This window comes from Stegodyphus dumicola, chromosome 12 (genome assembly GCF_044657685.1).
Source record: "Stegodyphus dumicola isolate Sdum_Otavi_A_Nest chromosome 12, ASM4465768v1".
In the NCBI taxonomy this organism is placed as follows: domain Eukaryota; kingdom Metazoa; phylum Arthropoda; class Arachnida; order Araneae; family Eresidae; genus Stegodyphus; species Stegodyphus dumicola.
In genome coordinates, this window is record NC_140779.1 from 23267511 (window position 1) to 23292392 (window position 24882).

The window sequence follows — 24882 nt, forward strand, 5'->3', positions numbered from 1 at the left end:
TGTCTGAAAATTGAGGTTACTATAACAAAACTTCCATTAGTGTAATATACATCAGGCAAACCAAGGGTATTCTTAATTTTCTCTTAAACACACGTCTCAGGTTAAAGTTTTTAATGCGAATTATTTTTTATCACATTTTTATTGATCATTCTTTTTTAACACATTTTTATTGATCATTCTTTTAATTTTGATTCTACTAAAATTATGCTTCAGTAATGTCCAACTGATGAATTAGATTCTTCAAATGTTTTTATATTCAATAAAATCCTTAATAAATAATTTTAATTCCCATCATAAAAAAAAATTTAAACCTAAATAAGCAATGAAGTCAGCTCCAAGTAGTAATAAATTGTCAAAATAAATATTATAATTTAACTTTATCAGTCTGTTTACCAAATAAAAAATATTTTAGGAATTAGTTGTCCTAAGTGAAACAAAGCAGTTGAATCTGCAAAAATTGTACAGTGAGAATTAAAGGAAAGGACATCAAATGTTTCTATCAATTGATTAAAACAAACTTATTTGTTAACCTCAGGTGAAGATGATTCTCGAAACCTAACAAATAAAGACAAACAAAATACCCAATTAAACAGAGAGAAAAATGGAAAGATGGAAGATTCAAAATGTTAAACAGCACATAGTGAGAAAAGAACTACTATTCCAACAAATTATCAAGGAACGTTTAATGTTGTATAAAGTACAAAGTCTGTAATCCAGACGTCCGTAATCCGGAATGTTCTATAATCTGGACCTCAAAGCTACAAACGTTGTGCGCATGCGTAAACACATCATGCGCATATGCGTTTACGCATGCACGTTTAATGTATAATGGACAGTATAAGCTAGGCTAAAATTACCTAAGGCATTTCAGTTAATGTTGTGGATAGCGCTGTTCCTTAATCTTCTAATTGGATCTGACTTAATATTTTTTGCAGACTGTTAGAACAATTTTATAAAAACTAATCTTGATTCGAAAAGAGTTTCAAAGTCAAAAAGAGTTTTCATTTCTGGAGCTGCCAAAGGATCTACAAAATGAAAGCATGTTTCGATGTCCATTAAACAAAAAGTGGAATTGCTGCAAAAAATGGATAAAGGCCTATCCGTCTCAAAATTATGTGAGAAGTATGGCATTGGAAAGTCCACTTATATATGACACAAGAAAAAGAAATTTTTTGTGGTAGCATCTTAAACAACTTACATTGAAAGAAATGTTTAATAAAGTAAACAAATAAATATTAAGCTTTTTTTTTTTTTTTTTTTGTAAATTTTGATACCCTTTAGATCATAATTGTTCTTTATTTCATAAATTACGACTTCATATTTTTAATTGTATATTTTCTGCATGCCATCTTACCAGATTTAAATTGATGATCTATAATCTGGAAAAACCCCTAATCCGGAATCGCCAAAGTCCCGATGAGTCCAGATTATGAACTTTGTACTGTATTAATTTAATTTTTGATAATGGTGGAAAAAATATTATTAGAATAATAATGTTTTAAAAAGATCAGTGTCTTAAATATAATAAACAATTTTCTTTAAAATATAGTATTAAGAAGTTATTCTTAAACAGAAAAATGTTTCGTGGTGTAGCAGCCACTACAAATAAATCTGCCCAAAGTGGTGTGTATGTGCTAATGGTTGCAGCTGCTGAACTAAATGATGTGCCAACTGTATTCATTGCATACGAACTGAAAATGCTGTTTTATTTTGGATAAACAGCACTTATTAGTGAAACTGTTGATTCTTAATATCTGTATGAATTTTGCTTGTAAAGGATGGAAATTTTTCATTTAACTTATTAAAGTACAGAGTATATTTTATTCATCGTATTTTTTAATCTACAAGGAATTTTTTTTTAACAGAACCTAGTGCTAGACTTGTTTTTTAAAATTCTCTACTTTATTTTGCAAAAAATGAGAAATAAGAAGTACATTTCTAGTATTCATAATTAACACATTTTCTGCTATCTATGAAAATACTCATAGTTAGCAAACTGAGTTTACTTGCCAGCTGTGAGATTGATTACCTTGCTTGAATCACTGAGTTACAATTATTGCTGTAACAAATGCATGCAGTGTGTATGTGTTTGGCATATAGTAAGGGATTAAATAGTACAACTTGGCATACTGAAACAATTATTTATATATCTCAAAACATAGATGCAATAAATAACATATAAAGTGCAAGACATTTATTTTATTTCTATTTATTTGTTTCGTTTATTCACTTGGGATGTGTTATAAACAAACTGCTCAAATTCTTGTTCAGTGACTTATGTAGAGCTAATGGAAACTAATGTATCGCTCTTGTGTAGGAGTTTGCATATAGACGCGGAGCAGGTGAATATTGTCTACCTACTTCCAAGTTGGCACAGGGAGCAAGTATATTATTTGTAGTGTCAAATACGAGTATACGTGTGTGAATTTAATTACTACTGAATGATATGGAAAAGATATTGGGATAATCTGTTATATCTGTATTTAAATAATAAAACAACAGAAAATAATTTAAAAGCATAAAATTCTGATAGGAGCTTGGCACAAATGAATAAATACAACATATCATAACATGTTTAATGAGAAAAGCCAGTAGGAACTTTCTTTAACAGTCTATATGCATGTAACCTATATATACAAACACAGAAATGCCATCTGCCATGCTTTCCTTGTTCCAGGTTGTGTATTAACACATATTATTTTTTGTATATGCTATTACATATTTATTTCTCCTAGAAGCATTTAACATTAAGTAAACACTTTTTTGATATCATATAGAACTTTCAAATTAAAATGTAATGTCACAAATTTTTATTTTAAAACAAATTATCCCAATATCATTTCTGTAAAAATGCTGCTGAATATTAATCAATTATAGACAAAAGGAAAGAAATTTAGAACCAAATCCACAAAGCCATGAAAGAAATTCAAAACCAATAAATCTAAAATGCTTCATAAATATGTAAAAATCAACCGATAATCATCAAACCAGTAGAAACACAGAGAAAGGAAATAGGGCAAATATATACGCAGAGGAATGCGATTAATATCTGGTTGATGATTATTGGTTGATTTTTACATATTCTCATTTTCCATTTGATTTGGTTATATAATTTTAGTATGTTTACAGAAAATTACCATTACTACACTGTTTTATTATTTAGTGTTAGAGAAAAGGCATTTGTTTACCCATTGATTAAAAATAATATGAAATTTTAAAACTGGCAATAAGTGATAATAAAAAATAAATAAATGTATAAAAAAATTCAATAACTATAAAGTGCTAAAATTTGTTTGCTCAAAATTGCAAAATAATCTTTCATGCAAATTGAATGATTTCATTTAAATAATAAATTCTTTTGTTAAAAAATTCAATAATTATAAAGTGCTAAAATTTGTTTGCTCAAAATTGCAAAATAATCTTTCATGCAAATTGAATGATTTCATTTAAATAATAAATTCTTTTGTTAAAAAATTCTATTATAAATATTTAGTCAAGTAAAAATTCATCCTGCTTGCAATGTTGTATTCTGAAAGGAAAGAATATGCTGTTTGAGAAATATATAAATTAGTTTCATTGAATTAATAATATAATGTGTAAAAATGTGAGCAAGCTTTCTCTTCCAGCTGTTATTTGCTTTAAACTACTGTAAAAATTATTATTGTTAATAATTAATTGCAAGAGAATACAAAGAGCATCTCCAGAAATATTTCAATGTGTTAAATAAACACATGATAAAATAAATCATGTGTAACTTTTATATAAGTTAGTATTGATGTAATGTAAAATAATGTACTTTAATAAGCAAATTTTTGTATGGAATATTGATATGTTTTTATATTGCTTGAGATTTTATAATTTGGACTTGTCGTGTTGAATGTAGTCTTTAGCATAATAATTTGATGTGTTGCTCAGTGCTCAATGAATGTGATATTTTGGCTTTGATATCAGGAAACAATGTTGTGTATGGTAAGTTGTATTCAAAATTACTGCGATCTTTGATTTTTAATGTGTTAGATATATTCAGTTTGTTGCATTTTATTCTTGTGTTAGTTTTATATTTTGTGTTCATGAATGTAATTTTGTTTACTGTTAAGATAAGAATTGGTAATCCAAGATTATTAATTTCAGCGTGTATTAACTCAGAATATTTACATGCTTAAAATGTGTATACTTCAGCTTAGAGTATTTCCCCTAATATAATTTAACATTTTCTCAGATGTATTCAGAATCTTATTTCATTATTGAGTTGTTTTAAAACACTTTATTGCTGCAGGTTTTGTATCCACTTGTAAAGTTTATAAAAAACTTTTTAATTTTCACTCTGATAGATTCAGTATCTAATATGTAATATATAATGTTTTATAATTCTTATGAATGAATAGTGTTAAAAACTATAAATTTTCTTTTCAGCTATATCCTTTTTTTTTCCCTCAAGAATAAAAAAAATATTCACATACACATAGACACACATATATCACTGATATTTAAGAACAATAATAACTGAAGTTCTTGGAATTTTATTTTAATTATTTTTTTGTAAACTTCATTATTATTGATCATTTATATGTGTGTAGTGCTTTTAAAATTTGTTTTAATGATTATACTATAATTTTAATTTCTTACCAAGGAAAGAAATTTATTGCTGTTGATTATATTCATATGCTTGATTCCAGATAGTGTTTGAGACCCATTTTTTAAATTGCTTTACAGGAAAAAAAATCTTCTTGTGCATTTAAATCTAAGTAAATAGTGTAATTCAATGATATTTTCTTTCATTAAGAAAATCACTATATTTTATGCATGTAGTTTTTCAATTTTTGTCATACACTCATTCTAGTGTTGGGAACATTTTTTTTTTTTTTTTTTTTTTTTTTTTATATAAATGCAATTGCTTTACGAATAAAGTTTTCAGATAGTTCGAAGTCAAACAGTTGATTTAACTATGAAACAGTGAAACACTTTTCTGTGTTTTTAAATGATATAAAGTTTACTTTATATCAAGTAGTTAAATTAAAACACTATAAAGTTTCAATTGAAAATACAGTTTTCTTAACACTGATAATGTCATATCAGATCTTCAGATGTAGTTGAATTGTAATGCATTATTTGTCATTAATATTAATTAATTAATTAATTTGTTAATAATATACAATAGCATTTCTCAAAAGTTTTTCAAGTGGAGACCATTTTTATAACTTTTTATATTCTATGCACCACCTCACTCTTGTGCTTTTTAAAAGGAGTTTTTATATTTTTAAATACCATTAATTAAAATTAATTTAATAATGGTATTAAATTAATGGAAGCAAATTTTTTAGTAGTTCAATGCTATTAGAGTTTGGATAATCTTTAGCTTATTAACTTAAAATTTAGAAAAATGTTGGTGTGCAGATTAATGAGATAGATAAGTCTACCAATTCTTAATTAGCTGGTCTGTGTTCAGAAACATTCATAGGTAGGATAATCGGTAATAGATTTCGTAAAATGTCAATCATGGGAGATAAAGTGGTAGATGATTTCCATGCATAATTTTTAAACTGTACAATTTTCAACAATGTGTGATATATGCAGTTAATTTGAATTTTATTTTTTGTCTTCTTTGCAGACCTTTTAGGATCACTGATTGAAAAATGCTGATACAGAAAATGAAGCTTATAATATGTTACCTTTTTTAGTGGTCATATAGACACTGCATAGCATTCCAACTGTAAATACTAATAAATAGTGTATTATTTTTTTTAAAGTGTTTCTTGGCAAAAAGTGCATGATTGCAAAACAATATGCAAGCACATGTATTTTGTAGGAACATGTGTGAAGCCAGTGAGATTGATGTTATAAATTTTTTGGACACATAAAATGTTAATATCAAATTGTATTTAATATTAAATTTAATGAAATTTTTTTACGATTAAGATAGGTAGGTGTTTTATTTGCGACAACATTTACATATTCTGTATAAAAAAAAGTATACTGTGTATAAAATCTTTGCATCTGTCTTTTCTAAACTTTGCTTAACAAAATTTTGTAAGTAAATATATTGCCATAATTTATGTCTTTCTCTACAATAATAAAAATATTTTCTTTCAGGTTGAAGTTGGTGACCATCTCAAGTTTACTATTGGCCGTTTAAGCTATGAACTACCATCAAATCAAGATAGCACATTAACAAAACCTGTAATTATTGGTGTCATTACTGGAGCTTGTATTCTGGTTGTTATTGTCATAATAATCTTGATCGCTTATCGCCGTAAATCTACAGAGAGCAGCCGAGTATTGAAGAGCATGCAAGAGCAAATGGATGTCTTAGAACTTCGTGTTGCTAGTGAATGCAAAGAGGGTAAACAAACTATAATAAAATTAAATAAGTTCTTTATTGGGAACTGGCATGTTTTTACATGTGTAAGCTTTTATTTATAATGAAGCCATTAATTTGGAGAATGTGAGTCTTTCCTGTTAATTGCAACATTTTATAAACCATTATATTTATATAATTTTTTTCCCTAGCCTTTGCTGAGCTTCAGACAGAAATGACAGATTTGACAGGTGACCTAACTACAGGTGGCATTCCTTTCTTGGATTACAGAACCTATGCAATGAAAGTACTGTTACCAAATAATGATGATCATTCAGTACTTAGAGATATGCAGGTAAATTTATATAATAAACTTTGAAAACCTTTTGACATGAAAATTTAGAAGTATTTATAAGGAAACTATACATTTCAGTGAACTCCTGTCCTTGTAAACTTTCACAAAGTGTTACTAATAAAGTACAATCAGAAGTTTAGGAACATTTACACAGGGAACACATACATATTGTATGTTCTAACATCCTTCTAAAGATGATTGAAGTTCTTTAGCTCCTAGTGACGTTGAGTGAAGCAAAGTTTCGTCCCAGAGGTTTCATCGGTAAATTTAATTTCTGATACTGGTCTACTAAAAACCTTTGTATTGTGCATTACAAACTACAGCAGAAGCAGATGTTTCATTATTGGCCAATACAATTTTAAGATAAGTGTCAGATATGCATTTTCTGGAAAACTCAGTGGGGAAAAATTGTAAAATATCCTCCTATCAGGAATTGTAGGGTTGTCAACTAATGTATGTTATTTGTTTCAACAAGATAGTGCATTGCCTTTCACAACTATGATTTTATTGTGGGTGTTATTCCATAGTTGTCTGGACTTAGTGTTTTGATTTGGTCCATCCCATCTACTAGATTTAGCATCTGTGAATTACTTCCTCTGTGTATACTTGAAGGAGAAACTATTTGCTTATCCATTGGAAACAACTCAGAGAAGACTACCAGCTATCATGACATTTTGGTAGTTCCATATGATGTGCTACTACATAACATGTATGCCTTTCAGGGTTATCATAAGAGTGTATCTATGTGGATGGAATGATATTTTCAAGATTCTCTGACATGCATTTGCATGCATCAAATGCATGTTTATACTTTTCTGTTTCATGGCCAAGTAAAGTTATTATAATTTCTGATTATCTTCTACTTTTCACTTGAAAGTGATGTGTTGCATTATATACCATTCTTTAGTTATATATAGATAATTGTGTGCTATACTGTATCTTTGCCGTTATTTAATTCATTAAATTTTTATTTTAATTTCAGATTGATCCCATTAAGAAACCATATATAGAAAAGGGACTGCGTCTTTTTGGACAATTAATTATGAATAAGACATTTTTACTATTATTTATTCGCACACTGGAATCAAATAGATATTTTTCCATGCGAGATAGGTATGTGTAATTTTGTTTATAAAATACGTAGTTAATTAATAGCTGCATTTGCCTTGCAGTACAGTCTATAAAATAGTGAGAAAATATGCTAGTGGCATATGTGGTTAGCATGATGAATATCACTAATATATAATTAAAATTTAACTGTTCTGGCTAAAATGATGTTAATAACTGTTTCTTTATTTATCATTTTCATTATTTTCCATGATTAGTATAATTTTAATATTATACATAATATTTGAATTCGATTTTATGTTCAGTAATTTATGACAAGTATTTATTATTAATAAGAGCAGAAGGAATTGTAATAAGATTACACACATTTCTTTACAATCCATGTGACCTGTTTTAAGCATATTTTCATATGTAGAATATAATTTTTTTAATCACTAGAAGCATAGAAATATTATCGTAGAATTCAATAATTTTTTTGAATGAATGTATTATTTAAAATTAACAAGTATAATTCTGTTATCTGAAGGTGCACACAATTAGATTGCTTGGAGATAAAAAATTTTCTTGGTTAGCATCATGTTTTAGAAGTTGAAGTGGAAATAATATATATTTAAGTAAGAATTTTTGTTAAGAGGTAGAAGTTTCTAAAAGTAGATTATACTTTCTTTAGACCAAACAGAATAGAGTTCTGTTTAAAAAAATTTGAAGTAAATAGCCTAAAAGGAATATAATTCATCATTTTTGAATTTGTTGCTTGAAAAATTCATGATTTGACAAATTACTGGAAATTATGGACAAAATATTGGAATCTTAATTGTGACTGAGTTTTAATATTTTCTTTATTTAAATATTTGTAAAATGATACAGAGATGAAATGGTTTGTTTATCTTGATATTTATATTTTAATTAATATAATCTATATTTAAATACTGACTAAAATTCTAAAATTCATATAAAGTTATAATCAAACTTTTTAAGAAAAATGGGAATAACTAATAATGTTATTAAAAGCACATATCTCTCTATTGATCTATTCTATTTTTATTCTCATGGCTTCAGCATTTGCTTTTTTTTTTTAATCTGCATGATATATTATTTTATAGGGTCAATGTTGCCTCTTTGATCATGGTCACTTTGCAAGGGAAAATGGAATATTGCACTGAGTAAGTATTTTTCTTCTGTTTCTTCCTGTAAGTCTTCCAATCAATGTGTCGTGTGCTTTGTCATAATTAAATAATCCAATCAATGTATATTTTATTAATTTTAAAATTCTACTTTATTTCTTCCTTTTTTTTTAAATGCTAATAAACTTTTTCATAAATATTAATTTTCAAAATGTTATCATGTGCAGATTTAAAAATTATTGAGGAACTGTAGTAACATTTGATTGTATAATTCTGTACCTTATAAATTTATTGTGGTACTAACATATATTTTAATTATTTTATAGTATACTGAAAACTTTATTAGCTGAGCTTATTGAAAAATGTATGGAAGGTAAAAGTCATCCGAAGTTGTTATTGAGAAGGTATGCAGTTTTGCATTTTCAAATAAGAAAAATATACCGTCTTTTATGGAACTTCTTTATATATATATAATTATTATTATTACTATTTAAAGGACGGAATCTGTGGCTGAAAAGATGCTCTCTGCATGGTTTACATTTCTTTTATTCAAGTTCCTGAAGGTGAGACTAAATTAATTTTGTTACTAGTTAAATACAAATATTAATAATATTTAACACACAAATATTTCAAAATTTTAATTTAAAAAATTCACATAAATTTCATAATATTTAATGCACAAATATTATGAAAATAAATTTTCATAATATTTGTGTGTTTCATATTTGTGTTTCATAATATTCATGTATTAAATCTTACATTTAAACTATAATTTTTAAGAGATTAAACTTACATTTTGTATTGTATTATATGAATAAATTTAATATTTTTTCTTTTATTTTTGTCTGTGGGTTTTTATTTTTCATTATTATTATTTTTTTAAGTTGCTTTTACCTGCTTATTTCCAGTCATAAAACCGTCCATAATTTTGTAAATGAATGCTTTTTCACTCTTTACTGTTTAATTATTCTTTACTAGATGAGATCTAGGTATGATGTTTTTAAGTCAGCAATATAAAAACTATACTAAAGTTTTGTCATATGTTTTATTTAATTTCATTGGTTGCTACCATTTCAGAGTTTCATCATGAATAGACAAATATTGTGCTTTCTGAAATTATTTTAACCAATTGATACACAATATCATGTTATACAGTCAAAAGTCGTTAATCCGGACTCGTCGGGACTTCGGCGATTCCGGATTATCGATTTTTCCGGATTATAGATCATCAGTTTAAATCTCATAAGATGGCATGCAGAAATTCTAAAATTAAAAATATGAAACCGTAATTTATGAAATAAAGAACAATTATGATCTAAAGGGTATCAAAATTTGCAAAAAGAAAAAGCTTAATATTTATTTGTTTACTTTATTAAACATTTCTTTCAATGTAAGTTGTTTTAAGTTTTGCTTCGTTTCATGTGATAATACTTTCTCTTTAATTCTATTAAACAGACATAATTTCTTGTTCAATTACAAAGTTCTGCTGTTCAAGTCCTATAATTGCTGTGTCAAGAACACCGACTAATTTGTCAATCGAAATTTTTTCGTTTTCAACAACCTCTGTTACTTTTCTTCGCTATCAGAAGCGAATTATAATGATGAGGAACTTGTTTTAAATCATATCAAAGACGGAGCATATCGAGATGAAATACTACATTTGGTAAGGAATTATAAGCCAAATGAAAACATCTGCGCAAGATAAGGATAGTGCTGACAAATCAACTTCCAATTCATTACGCGCGGCGTTGCCCCCCGCCGAGCAGCGTTAAATTGATAAACAGATTTCGGATTTCAAAACATACTTTCGCTTTAGATCCTTTACATGTTAACAAATATATATCGGAAATTCTATTTGATATAATCGAAAGTTTAAGCTTACTTTTATAAAATTGCTCTTACAGTCTGCAAAAAAATAATAAGCCGGATCCAATTCGAAAATTAAGGAACAACGCAATCATCAACATTAACTGAAATAGATAATTTTAGCTTATACGTCCATTATACATAAAACGCGCACGCGAAAACGTATTCTGCACTTGCGCACACTCATATGCGCAGTCGTAAGAGGTCTTACGCGCACACGTAAACGCCTATGCGCATGTGTCAACGCGGCGCGTGCGCAGAAAGTTTTTAGTTTTGAGGTCCGGATTATAGATCATTCCGAATTATGGGTGTCCGAATTAACGACTTTTGACCGTATTTGTATCTTTTACTATATGTTTATCATATACTCATAGTAATAAACTGTAACATTAAGTAGAACTTCTTTCTTGTCCTCAGGGGATAAATTAGCTTCTGTCATAGATTCTACCCCATGCTGTTTCTCATTAAAATTAGACTTTATTCTAATTCTGATAGTTAGCCTTCATTTATTTTCCTATAAATGAATAATTCAATTTGATCTATTTTTTACTGTAGCTGAAATGGTGTATGATAATAAAATTATCTGTCAAAAATTTCCTTAGATTTTGAAAGCTGCATAAGCCATAAAGAGTCTTTTTTAAACTTCTTAGATGCTAATTTTTATTTAAATTAACCAGGGTATCATAAAAATTGTAACTTATGTGTATTTTAATTATAATTGTTTTAATGGATATTAACAGTGTGTATCTTATGAAAAGTTGATATAAAAGTATTAATATTGTGAGTTACATTATGAGTAATTTGTCAATATATTATGTTAATTGGAAATTATATATTTATTTTATTTTATATTTAACTATAGGAGTGTGCGGGTGAGCCTCTATTCATGCTATATCGGGCTATTAAACAACAAGTTGATAAAGGCCCTGTGGATGCAGTAACTAGTGAGGCTCGGTATTCACTGTCTGAAGAGAAGCTCATTCGACAATCCATTGAGTACAAGAGTATGGTAAGTGGTGAAAATTAATCATTATAACATGAAAATCATTAATTATTAGACATTTTTCACATATCATAAATTGCAATTTATTACTAATATTTAGTTTATGCATTAACCATTGCTTTAGAAGTTATAAAATTAATAGTAAGTCCCTTATTCTCTAACGAATCAAATAAGCAAATGTGTGAAACTCGCTATGATATGAATTGCATGGGAATAAGAATGTGATAATTAAAAAGTTGAGAATAAATCCAACAATAAAGTTGTATATACAATTTTAGGATTTGATAAGATTAAAAAAAATTAAATTAAATAATAAATAATGTTAAATAAAGATTAAACATAGGTGGGTCAATTATTTTACATAACTGAAACTTTCCATAACAGTGAGCAGTAAAATTAACAACATAAGTCAACTCATGAAATCAATCAAAAGCTTTACTGTACACAATGTTTCAGATTTCAGGCCTAGTTAAATATATAATATACATGTGCAGTACTTTAAACTAAATATAACAGAAAACTGTCCTATGCTTTAACTAAAATGTAATAATAAATTGTGATACAATCAGTGTTAAAAAATTAACTCTCACTTTTTCTCGCTGCATGTTATTACATTTTCTAATATAAGATATTTAATTAAGTGGTGAGTACCCCATTATTAATAAGAATAATATTTCAATGCATTTTACTTTTTCTGTTTTCTTTATTTGTACAGACTGTCTATGTTTCAATGTCCTCTCAGACAGCATATGCTCAAGGGTTGGAACCACACGGTGAAAATATAGAGACACCAGTGAAGGTTTTGGACTGTGATACAATATCTCAAGTGAAAGAAAAAGCATTAGATGCTATTTACAGGAACACACAATTTTCACAGAGGCCAAGCAAAGATGGATTAGATTTAGGTTTGTATTTATGAATTGTTTGTTCACTGATTTAAGATATTAGTATCAGATTTTCAGTAGTGCATAAGTGCTTCTGAAAGTTGCAATTAATAATTTCTTGATAGGCTGTTATATTTTTGCTTTGTTATTTTAAAAACAAAGTTGGGCATATGTGCTCTTAAAATGCAACAGTAGGGAAAAAATTCTGTAATATTCCTTTAAAAAAGTGTTGATTGTATAAACTTTCAACTTTAAGATTGATTTCTTTTTTTATGATAACACATGTTTAAAATCTGTAGAAGACATTCTAAAATGTAAAGGTGAACAAAAGGTCTTTTCCTGGTTACAAAATTTATTATGTGAAAACTGTTATAATTAGGCATGTGTGGGTTTGGAGGAAATGGTAACTACGTTATTTTTTTTCTAGAACAGTACTTACATTAGTAAATTCTAAGGTTTATCTCTTCTTTGGCTTAGAGTGTATTAGATCAGTATTTCAGTTCTTACAAATTCTTCAACTTTTGCTCTTGTGGCACTAGTAAAATGTTTGTATTGTGAATAAAATGTTTGTATTTTGAACTAATGCGTAATGGTCTCAGTCCTTGGTATGACTTATGACCAATTCACGGTAGGCCTGCCACATCTTAAAAGGTTTATGCTTCCAATTTCTTAAAAAAATTTTATACCTGTTCCTGGTGTTCTTGACATCTGGAGAATTTCATCTGTATAAATTTCTTAACTGCCATTGATGGTCAATTTAGCTTCATGATACTTCAAAACACACTTAGATTTTTTTTTTCTTTCTTCATGTCATTTCACTGCTAACTACTCCATAGTGCCACCATCTACATGGCAAGAAAACTACAACTATAAAGCCTACATAATGATAAAAATTTCACATTTTTATTTTCTGAGGGTTATTTTGAGTAAAATGTTTTGTAAGAGAAAGACGTTTTGTTTAACCTGTATAATTTGTAGAACTCGGATATCGACTTGTAAAATTCATTTCCTACAACAAATAAATCAATCCTATTTTATTCTAAATTATACTGTTTCTTAAACTTTTGAGATGCACTGCTCTTAAAAAATTATAAAACGGTTATGAATTTTTTATGCAGTCTTAAACCGAGCAATTATGTAGCATATATGTATTGTTAAATTTTCTTTGTTAAATTTTTATTCTGCTAAGTAATTTTGTAAACTAGTTTCTGGTTTATTAAACCGTAGGTAAGAAGCATTTTGAAAAATTTACAATATATTCCACATTTGCTGTTAGTATTCCATCTTGAAAACTGAAAAATTTTAATTTCTGATTTCTCAAATTTACTGAAAAATGTGCAATGTGTAAAAATTAATTCTAATATTTTCATTGAAAATGCTCAAATTAATAAATAAAAATGAATTATCACATTATAAAGAGCATGCTAATAGAAATCTAAAGATTCTCAGATATGGAAAATGATTGAAACACTTAAAAATAATAAAATTTTTTTATATTTAAACATTTCTCGGGTTTTATATAAAAAAATATCTTAAAAAAGAATAAATTGTGTTAGTGTTGATTTTAATTTATAAAATAAAAGTAAGTATTACAGAGGGTAAGAAGACTTTTTAAAGTAAAAATATCAATTAAAATTATATTCATATTATGCTTACACTAATCTACCATAATATAAATGCAGATTCATGAAGTTGCTGAAATATCATTGATGGCTTATTAGAATAACTACTGATTTAAATATTATGTACATTAATTACTTAAGTAATGCTGAATGTTTTATTGCAAATTTAGGAAGAATCAATTCTGAAATAAAGTAGCAGTTGTTTATTGAAACTGAAAATGTAATTAATAATAAGAATTATATATTTAATATAAAACTAAAAAACTTATCTAATAATATACTAATAAAGTTATATATAATATGTATATAGCTTTATTAGTTTTTCAAAGCTCCAGTTACCAAGAAAATTCCATTTTTTAAATTTCTTAGTGTTTACAAAATAGGAAAAAATATTCAACTGAATTTGTGTAAAGAGAAAAAAAGTTAAAAGCATTGATATGTATATGTTGGTTGATATTGTATTAACAACTAGCAAAAAGGATAAGAAATTGAATGTAGCTGAGGGATTTTTGTTGTGTGTAACGTACTTGAACCAAAATAATGAAGCTTTTTGTTGCTAATTTTTTTTACAAAAAAAAAAAAAAAAAAACTGACTGAATAAAATTGTACTTTTTTAAAATTTATTTTAAAATGAATCAGCAGTCTTGAAGATTAAATCATAATTTTCAAATGGGCTATTTTTTTTAATGATGTGAAATTAAAAAGCAAAATAAACATATTTTCATATATACATAAAATAAAACATCAGTTCTTTTATTACAATTATGCATTTATTATTTGAATAAATATGTAACCATAATATTTATTTAAAAATAATTATAAAGAGCGTCAAAGGGTGATATATAGTCAAAAGTTAATGTTTTGTTATTTTAATATCTACTTCAATAAAATGGATGTTAGTTATGTGTAATATTATCAATAAATTTCTCAAGAAATATTTATATATCTGCTTCAATAAAATGGATGTTAGTTATGTGTAATATTATCAATAAATTTCTCAAGAAATATTTAGAAGTGCTAAGGAAAATTTTTCCTTCAAGAAGAGTAAAGAAAATATGAGAGATCAGAAATATTATTTAATACTGAAGTTGTCTGAACCATGTTATGGTATTTAATAATTAATATACTTAATTTAAACAAAAGATTAAAATATCATAATTATGTCCTTTTTCATCCGCTACTCCCCCTCCTTTTTTTGTAACATTATTACTCAGTCTAAAGAGTTGTGCTAAAATATTTAAATTAATTATATGTAATGTCTTTATTTTAGAATGGAGGGCTGGAAATTCTGGGCGTCTCACTCTTTCAGATGAAGATTCTACAACAAAGACTGAAGGAGAATGGAAGAGGCTTAACACTCTAGCACATTATAAGGTATTTCATCTTTTTTGTGTTTCATAAATTTTTTATTTAAATTAAAAATATATAAGAATTATTTCACACTTTTTTACATATCATTACGAATTTTATGGGAATAGATAATTTTAATGAAATTATGTGTGGAATTGTATTTTTTTGTATAATGTACTATGAGAAGTTTGACAGAAAAGATGCTTTGCCAGAAAAATAAGATTACAGGGCCAAGTCTATTTAACATTGAGTAAATAGCTATCTTGTTAAATTGGCGGGATATCACTGAGCTTGCGATGATTTTGGTAACTAATTTTTATTCTCAAATTTGGCAAGAAATTGCCAAAAGTCACCAAAATTGGTGATATCCTGATACGGTCCTTGTATAACTGTAATGGGTATTGCAACTGAATAACTCTAGTTGATCTTCTGCGTAGCTGTAACCATTACCGACCCTCATATGCCTTCCAATAATTTTGAGAAGCAGAAAATGCTAGAAATTTCTCAGCATCCAGGAGAAAGCTATGTAAGACCAGAGAGAGCATCAGTTTCTCAGTTGTTGTTGTGAGTAATTAGTTCAGAGCAGCTTCGGAGTATTGAGATATCGATGAAAGCTTCACTTTTTAGATGCCTTTTGCACTGAATTGTGTTTAACATTCTTAGTAGTTTGAAGTGCTACTACTGATTGTACTCTGTGAACACCTGTACGAGTATTTCTGTGGAAAGTTCCAGTACACTGAAATGCTTCTTTTGATAAAATAAATTTTATCAAACTATCATCGGACCTGTGTGCATTCAATCTATTATGAACCCGTGCACATGCAACACTATGTTCTCTCAAAACTCAACTTGCTCTAGGATATTGCCTTTTTTTCAGCATGCATATTCTCATTAAGTATTGTTCATTAGTCTACACCATAATTAATGTGTTATCCAAACTGTCTTGCAATTTATTTATTATGTAAATTAGTATATAATATCTTCTTACATGGATTATCAGCTCAAAGATTTTCTTTAAAAGAAGTGCAAATATATGTATCGTAAAACAGTGAATTTTTGATAAATATTATATTTTATATAAATATATATATATTAATTTTATATTATATAATATATATAATATATTAATTTTATATTATATAAATTTTTGATATAATCTGATTCAGCAAAACTTATTTTAATTTATTGATAATCCCATAATTTATTTAATGAATGAGTTTGGCAATACTGTAATAACCAAGTGTGGTAAAATAGCTTTATGAAAACATTTTTACACTCATGTCCATAAATTAAGGATAATTCGGAGTCACGCAGAAATCGAACTCTAAAATAAATATATCACCTGTAAAATAACTACACACATCTTCAAGAATCATATGCAAATTTCAGGAAGTAACCAGATTACACCGATGGTACGTCACAATGACGAGAGTGATATATAAGGAATGCAGGTAAAGAAGTAAAATTGTTCGCAGGTGCTTAATAAGCATTTCACTGCAATAACCGAATAGTTATGACACAAAGGATGCATTTGGATGATTTTTTACGCGGTAGAATTATTGGCCGTCTGGAATGTGGGCGTACCCAACAGGAAGTATCAGACGAACTTGGGATTGCCCAGAGTGTCATCTCCAGGCTTTGGCAACGATTCCAAGATGATGGTAATGTGAGTAGACGTTACAGCACAGGTCGCCCCAGAGTTACAACGCCGAATGAGGACCGGTATTTGGCAGTTACTGCCAAAAGAAACAGGCGGAGCACAGCCTCATACCTGTCTCGTTAGCTCTCTTCAGCCACTGGTACGACAATTTCAAGGCAGACCGTGTACAGACATTTAGGGCAGATTGGTCTATATGCTCGTAGACCTGTCAGATGTGTTCCACTTACTGCAACTCACTGTCGCCTGCGGTTAGCCTGGAGTAGAGAGCAAGCATTGTGGACACCGCAACAGTGGGCTTGTGTGATGTTTTCCGACGAGTCCAGGTTTAGCTTGCAGTCTGATTCTCGCCAGATTTTCACATGGAAAGACTTTCATATGAGAGCTCCAGGTACCCGTTAGCACCAAGAAAACATCTTTGAACAACACTGTTACGGTGGTGCAGGAGTGCTTGTTTGGGGTGGAATTATTCTGGCTTCCAGAACTGACCTGCATGTTCAAATTGGAACCATGACAAGCCAAATCTATCGGGACATCATTCTGGAACAACATGTATGTTTGTTTCGGGGTGCCATGGGCGCACAATTTGTGTTTATGGATGATAACGCCTGTCCTGACCGTGCAAACATCGTAAACGAATGCCTTCAATCGGAGGATATCACCCATTTGGACAGGCCAGCATTCTCACCGGACTTGAATCCAGTAGAGCACGTATGGGATATGCTTGGCCGACGAGTTGCAGCCCGTCAACCTCCTCCTACATGTCTGGTACCAGAACTTCGGAGAGCATTGCTTTTTAAGTGGTGTTATAGCCCCCAAGATCAGATCGATAATTTGATACTCAGCATGCCGAGGCTTTGTACGGACTGTATTGCATCGTCTGGGAGACATACGATGTATTAACAATCATACCAACCATGTAATATTGTTTTTTTGTAAATAGTTTTTTTTTTTTTAGTAATTTGCTCCAGGGAGAAAAAATCGCTAATTTTTTTAATAATATCAAACATAGAGCATCTTTTTTCGTTCCTTACCTTTTGTTTAATAAATAAGCTTTACAAATAAGTCAAATTTGTTTTGCTTCTAACAATTCCTTTGCCTGATTTTGCATTATCCTTAATTTATGGACATGAGTGTAAATACTTATAGTTAAATAAATTTTGCAATAAAAAAGAAAATGTACTTATATCATGAATTCATTATCCAATGTGAAATTTATTTATTACAAAATTATTTACTTAATAATATTTTCTGCAAAGAGAAAACATTTCAAAATTATCCTGCCCTTGTATAACCCTTAAATACATTCACTTTTTGTAAATGAAAGGAAAAATAATCATATATGTCATAGTATTGAGCTTTATAATAACTGATGTTCTTGGTAAATTTTTCAGAAATGAAATATATTTTGTTGTTCAGAGGTTAAATACAAAATTTTATGTTTCAGGTATACCTTTATCAGTAATTCTTTGCAAATTAAAATATTTTCATCTGTGTTCTGGACACATACAATTTTTAGTAAAAGCTGTCTTAAGCAGTTTTTCGTGTAAATTTGTGTCATGTTGGAGTCTGAAGCAGAATGTTGCTTATAAAATAAGGTGCATGTTTATTCTACTTCCATATGTGTGAAATTTGATAAATGTGAAAAATCTGCAAAAACATTGCAGATGGCTCAAAATAGTTGAAAACAACTAAAACAATTCATGGCCAACTGCTCCTGTCCATCAGTCGATTCTTCAAACATCGTACATTTTTAACAGTAAAACTGAAAGCACAAAGCTTGAAGAAATGTTTTAGAATATTTTAGCATATAGATATCAAAGTAAGAAGGTTTAACCCATGTTATAAAAGGACTGAGACTTATAAGAAATTTCGGTTTAAGCATACATTCAACTTACTGAACTCCAAGTAATCAAAGAACTTTTAGACATTTAGAATCAGATTAGTTTAATTAGTCTTGCTCTAAATGTATCTTTTATGTATCATAAAATTTTGTGAAACTTAATAAAAGTAGCTTTCTTCATATTGATATGTAAAAAAAGTTTTTTTTATTGTTATAATTAAGTGCATTTATAAATGAAATAATATTATGTGGCATAAATTTAATTTTGAAACTAAAAGTATAGTTTATTATTTATTATATTAATGTAAGTTTAATGTATGTGTATCTCTGTTTTGTTTCTCATCAAAAATTTCGTTCTGTCATTTCTTTTAGGTCCCTGATGGTGCATTATTAACTCTTGTGCCAAAGCAATCATCTATGTATAATATAACCATCATGACAGATAAGCTAGAAAAGTCACATAAATATGGTATGTTGTAATCAGTATAACTTTGCATTAATAAATATGTGTTTTTTCTCCATCAATATTTAATATAACTGAGAATTGCACTAAAAAAGTGTCAGATTGACTATATGCATGTGAAATGTTAAGATATTTATAATTTTATATTTGGGTCAATAATTTAAACTTTCGTTAGTTGTTTTGTGTATATATATATAACCTAAAGACAAACAATACATAATATTTATCTGTTTTACTAAAAAAAAAACTTTTGGTAAATTAATTATATTTTATTTCATGTTTAGAATGCTCCTGTCAAACTTCATCTCTCAATACATTAAGTTTGCACATACTTGTGATAAATTAAAAGAGCAGAAAATAATTGGATTAAAGCTTGCTTTTAGTGAAAGTTAATAATAATAAAAAAAGACAATAAAATAAAACAATACATGTCTTAAAAATTTAAGAAATTCATTTTAATTGTGGCTATTTAAAAACATGTCTTATTTTAATAATTTAGCATGAATTATTTCTTTCAGTATTAGAAAAAAAATATAAATGTAGCTGAAGAAGCCGCATATATTTATTGAGCATTCAGAAGGAACTGTTGTTACAAAACATGAATAATTTACTGAAGACAGAGGTTTTAACAGCAATAATGCAAAATGATGTATCTTTAATAATGATGCAAAGCTTTTAACCATTCAAAAACTGGTTCCTCATTTGCCATAAAGATAAAAAAAATCTCGGTTGCTTTAATAAATGGTCCTTTTTCTGATATTACCAAAAAACTTCAAGTGAAATTTTCCTGAGTTAACATAAACAATGTGTAATATTTAAACATTGCCTCATACTTGATTTATAAGTGTGATATAAATGCATCTCTACATCCTGATTGCTGACTAGCACAATAATACCCAATTGCATCTCATAATTAACTATGTAACATCGTTTCTTTCATCTTCAGCTTTATGTAAGGTCTTATTCTTAGAATTGAAATATGAGATTTTGCTTAATTTTTTTCTTAATTAAGTGGTCTGTTTCATAATTAAATTTTTAGTTTTAACAGTTGCATATCTATGTTAAAATTTCAAAGTAAGTTACAGAAACTCATAGACTTGTTTTATTTTTGCTTGATAATACTTTCCAGTTTTTCTTCCTTCCCAGTGGTTATTTTTCAAAGGAATAGTGTAGCAAAATGGATAACTGATATAATTTATGGGAACAAAATATAGCATTTATTTCATCCTAAAAACTTCATATGCCTTTTTTTTTTTTTTTTTGTCTTGCCATTTTATGAATGCCTGGAAAATATTGGTAATAATAAGAATAACATGGAAACCAAAATTCGATTACTGTTTGGCTTACTCTAATGAAATGAATTATTTTAAACTGAGCAGTTAATTCAGCAGATAATTATTTCTAACTTGCCTCTGCCATAATAAATAAGAAATGTTCATAAAATATATATCATGTTTTAATATTAAAATGCAGAACCTAACTGTTTTACAAAATTAAGAAATGCTTAAGGAATGAAGACTTCATTCTTTCATGAAATGCTTATGAGAATATTCACAAAATACATTTCCTTTAATTTGCTTTCTTGTAATATAAATATATATAATGTTTTCAATCCATTATTTTTTAATTTCTTTGTAAATTTTATCACATGAAAGGATGGGGGAAAACTTAAAAATTTATATATTATTTAGCTCAAATTTTTTATTTATTTATTTGTGTCAGTCTTTGTGATAAGTAAAATTTTTGTAAATGCATTCATATTTTTATTTTTCTAATTTTATATGTGTGTGTATGTAAAATGCATATAAGTTTCTCTTTATTTTTAGAAACATTAAATTTTCCACTAAAAACTAGTCCCCCGCTCAGTCGAGCTACTTCACCTATGAACCATGACCCTGAGGGTGGCTATAAATATTGGCATCTTGTAAGTATATTTGGCTGCAGTTCCTTAGCTTTTCAAAATTGAATTAAATTTCAACTTTGAGAATTTTAAAATATTTTGAGCATTTATGTCACAATATTGTTAAAAATTGGCAAGAAAAAACATGGTGTCATAAATATGTTACGAATTAAAATACATTGGATATGATTATTAGGACATAAATGCTTATTATGTATATGATTTTGAATACATTTTATGAGTATCTATTGGTTTGCGTTTAATCTATATTGGATCGTATAGTTATAAAATAGTTTCTGTATTAAAGATCATGCTTCTAAAGTTTCAAAGTGATTTTGAGTTTGAGCCTAAATTTCGAGGTGTAACATCTCTTACTACCTCATGACTTTATTGAAAATAAGGGTTTCCCCCTTTGTATTTGTTATTTTAAAAAACCAATTTTAATGTTTCTTTCAGAATTTCATTGTTTGAAATTAACCATGTCTGGCTTTCTGGTGCAGAATAATTTTTGAAATTCAGGCCATAAATAAATGTGAAATGAATATTAATCTTTTTCATTTTGTTACAGGTTCGACATCATGATGCAGAACAAAAAGAAGGAGAAAGGGGGAATAAAATGGTTTCAGAGATATACTTAACCCGCCTATTGGCAACAAAGGTAAGAATAAATATTTCATTTATATGGATATTTTTGGCATCTGTGAGCTATGTTCTTTGTTAGCACTGGAAAAAAAAAAAATTTGGAGAGTAAAATTTACATTGCAATATTTGTTTTTCAGGGCACTTTGCAGAAGTTTGTAGATGATCTGTTTGAAACAATTTTTTCCACAGCTCACCGTGGAAGTGCCTTGCCATTAGCTATTAAGTACATGTTTGACTTTTTAGATGATCAGGCATTAAATCATGGGATAACAGATCCTGAAGTAGTACACACGTGGAAGTCAAACAGGTTAGATAACTGATACTTTTTTCTACTTTAGTGGGAAAGTGATAAAAATATTATTGTGTGATAACATTTTTTGGTCCTATGAAAGTTAATATTAGAAAACTGGCATCCATTTACCTTTTTGCTGAGAAAGAAAATATGCAATACTTCATTTTGTGTCTCCTTTCATCCATAGAATAGTTTTCTAACATGAACATTTAAGAGAACTTGATTGTAAGCATTCCCTCTTCCTTTTTTCACATAGAATTGATAAGTTTTTGTATGAAGAATCGTAAGTTTCTGTATAAGAATTGATTTCATTTTTTAATGAAATGTATTAAAATTTCCATGCTTTGTGACAAATTGAACAATAATTCTTATAAAGAATTACAGTTATATATATTGAAGCAAATGATTTAGCTTTTCACAATGAGTACATAGTGTGTTTCAGAAAATCAAAGCATTTATTCAATGTTAGTTTTCTGTAGTTTCTTAAAATTTAATTTGATGAAAGTTAAATAATGTCTTGATAATTTAAAAATTTTTATAAATTGAAAATGTATTTGAGATGGATTCTTACCTATATCTTTTTACCTTTTTAAATATACATAGTTTGGTTGCATAATTCTAATTCTGAAATATAATGAAAATATTATTTCATATTTTTAACTTTTTTTTGAGATAACAGCAATACTAACATTTCAAAATGTTCTTATTTCAGTCTTCCTCTCAGATTCTGGGTGAATCTGATAAAGAATCCTAACTTTGTTTTCGACATTCACAAATCAAATATTGTTGACTCATGTTTATCTGTAGTAGCACAAACATTTATGGATGCATGCTCAACATCTGATCACAGACTTGGTAAAGATTCTCCAAGTAGTAAACTCTTATATGCCAAGGATATTCCAGTTTATAAAGATTGGGTTGAAAGGTGATCTTTTGTTCTCTTTTTCATAAATTGATAATAAAATTCTAGTGCTTTATATATAACTAATAAAATTTCAGTACATATAAGACTTAAAATGGCACATTTCATTATAATTGTAGGTATTATAGAGATATAAAAAATATGGCAGCAATCAGTGATCAAGATATGAATGCCATGTTAGCCGAAGAATCAAGGGTAAGTCTTTAATTCTTAAATATTGAAAATGTGCGATTACTATACTTTTTCAAACTGTTTTGTGTTTATTAAACAAAATTATTTTAAATCTCTTTTATATTTATTATCTTTTTTGCAGCTTCATGCACATGAATTCAACACTAATGTGGCATTATATGACCTATATGCTTATGCTGTCAAGTACAATGAGCAGGTATGTGAATTTATGTATGCTTTTTAATGGGGAATAGATTTTTCAGCAGATCAAAATTTAATAAAGTAAAAACCGTAATTTTGTCTGCACAAAGCAAATTCATAAAAATCTGAATTTTAGAACACTTTTAAACTGTAAAATCAGTAAATTCTCATTCTTTTAAGTCTTAAAAGTACCCACATACCATATTTTAGAGTAAATGTTATTTTATTTCTTTGTTTTGTTGGTACTGTTATAAGCAAATTATATATAAGAGTAACTGGTATTAAAATACATAAATTTTGGTCTGAATTTACTTTATTAGCCCAAAGGACACCGGCAAAGAAGGGCTGTTTATTTGGTTTTGGCATTTTGCATTGAAAATTTGAAATGTCCGTTTCATTTTTCAAACTGTTGCCACCAAATATTACAGCCCTATATTATATTTAAAGAAATTAAATAATGAAGAATCAGCATAAATGTATGTATGTTTCTTGTATTGTGATAAAACGGCGGTACCTAGAGCCATCAAATTTTGAATAACGTAATCCTCCACCAAGTATGAGCATCTAGAAACCAACGATTTCAAAGCGAGGAATGGCAACACTGTACAGAGAGGGTGGACATTTTTATCTCCAGCGTGCGAGACTGTGTATCGGAAATTCTAAAGATATGCTCATTTTAAAATTATTTTGTGATAGTGCTGTTTAATTCAACTTTATGGTTTTAGTGCAAAGAATATGATATTTAATAAATAAAGGTAACGCACAAAACATTGAGAAAACGCCCCTTTGGGCGTAAATGTAAAATCCAAAAGCTTTCATTTGGAGGGGGGGGGATTAGCTTGAAAGAAAAAATGAGAGTTATATATGTACATACAGTGCAGGCCATTAAAATTACTACACCATGAAGGTGACATGCAACAAATGAAAAATTTACATAAAAGGTATCACATGCTGGGATATGCTAATGATTAGCATCCCAGTGCATGTGTACAAAGCAACTATAATAATGCAATTTACACTGTATACAGGGTGTTTATTGGGACAAACTTTAAGGGGAGGTAGGGGACATCACAAGGATTTAGATTTGTGTAACAACCCATGGTTGGAAATGTCATGGGAAAGTAGCGGAGGCAGTTATTTTCTTATTTTATTAAGTAAATCCTTGTATAGTGTAAGGAGATCCTGAAGCACTCTTAATTTTAAAGACATAATTGAGTTGTTTTT

General features: G+C 28.2%; 1 protein-coding gene across 9 annotated transcripts in view; it reads left to right on the forward strand.

The window, feature by feature from the left end:
* Positions 1-24882, forward strand: part of LOC118198476 (plexin-A2-like) — a 1098378-nt gene that overhangs the window by 1067669 nt on the left and 5827 nt on the right. For all 9 annotated transcript variants that reach the window (XM_085827537.1, XM_085827540.1, XM_085827535.1 and 6 more), the window contains 16 exons: positions 6091-6340; positions 6508-6650; positions 7633-7763; positions 8822-8881; positions 9169-9246; positions 9339-9405; positions 11571-11717; positions 12427-12616; positions 15488-15591; positions 19440-19536; positions 21357-21454; positions 21999-22088; positions 22210-22379; positions 23077-23289; positions 23406-23481; positions 23600-23674. In XM_085827537.1, the coding sequence (XP_085683663.1) occupies positions 6091-6340; positions 6508-6650; positions 7633-7763; positions 8822-8881; positions 9169-9246; positions 9339-9405; positions 11571-11717; positions 12427-12616; positions 15488-15591; positions 19440-19536; positions 21357-21454; positions 21999-22088; positions 22210-22379; positions 23077-23289; positions 23406-23481; positions 23600-23674 (1989 nt within the window). The remainder of the gene's footprint in view (positions 1-6090; positions 6341-6507; positions 6651-7632; positions 7764-8821; positions 8882-9168; positions 9247-9338; positions 9406-11570; positions 11718-12426; positions 12617-15487; positions 15592-19439; positions 19537-21356; positions 21455-21998; positions 22089-22209; positions 22380-23076; positions 23290-23405; positions 23482-23599; positions 23675-24882) is intronic.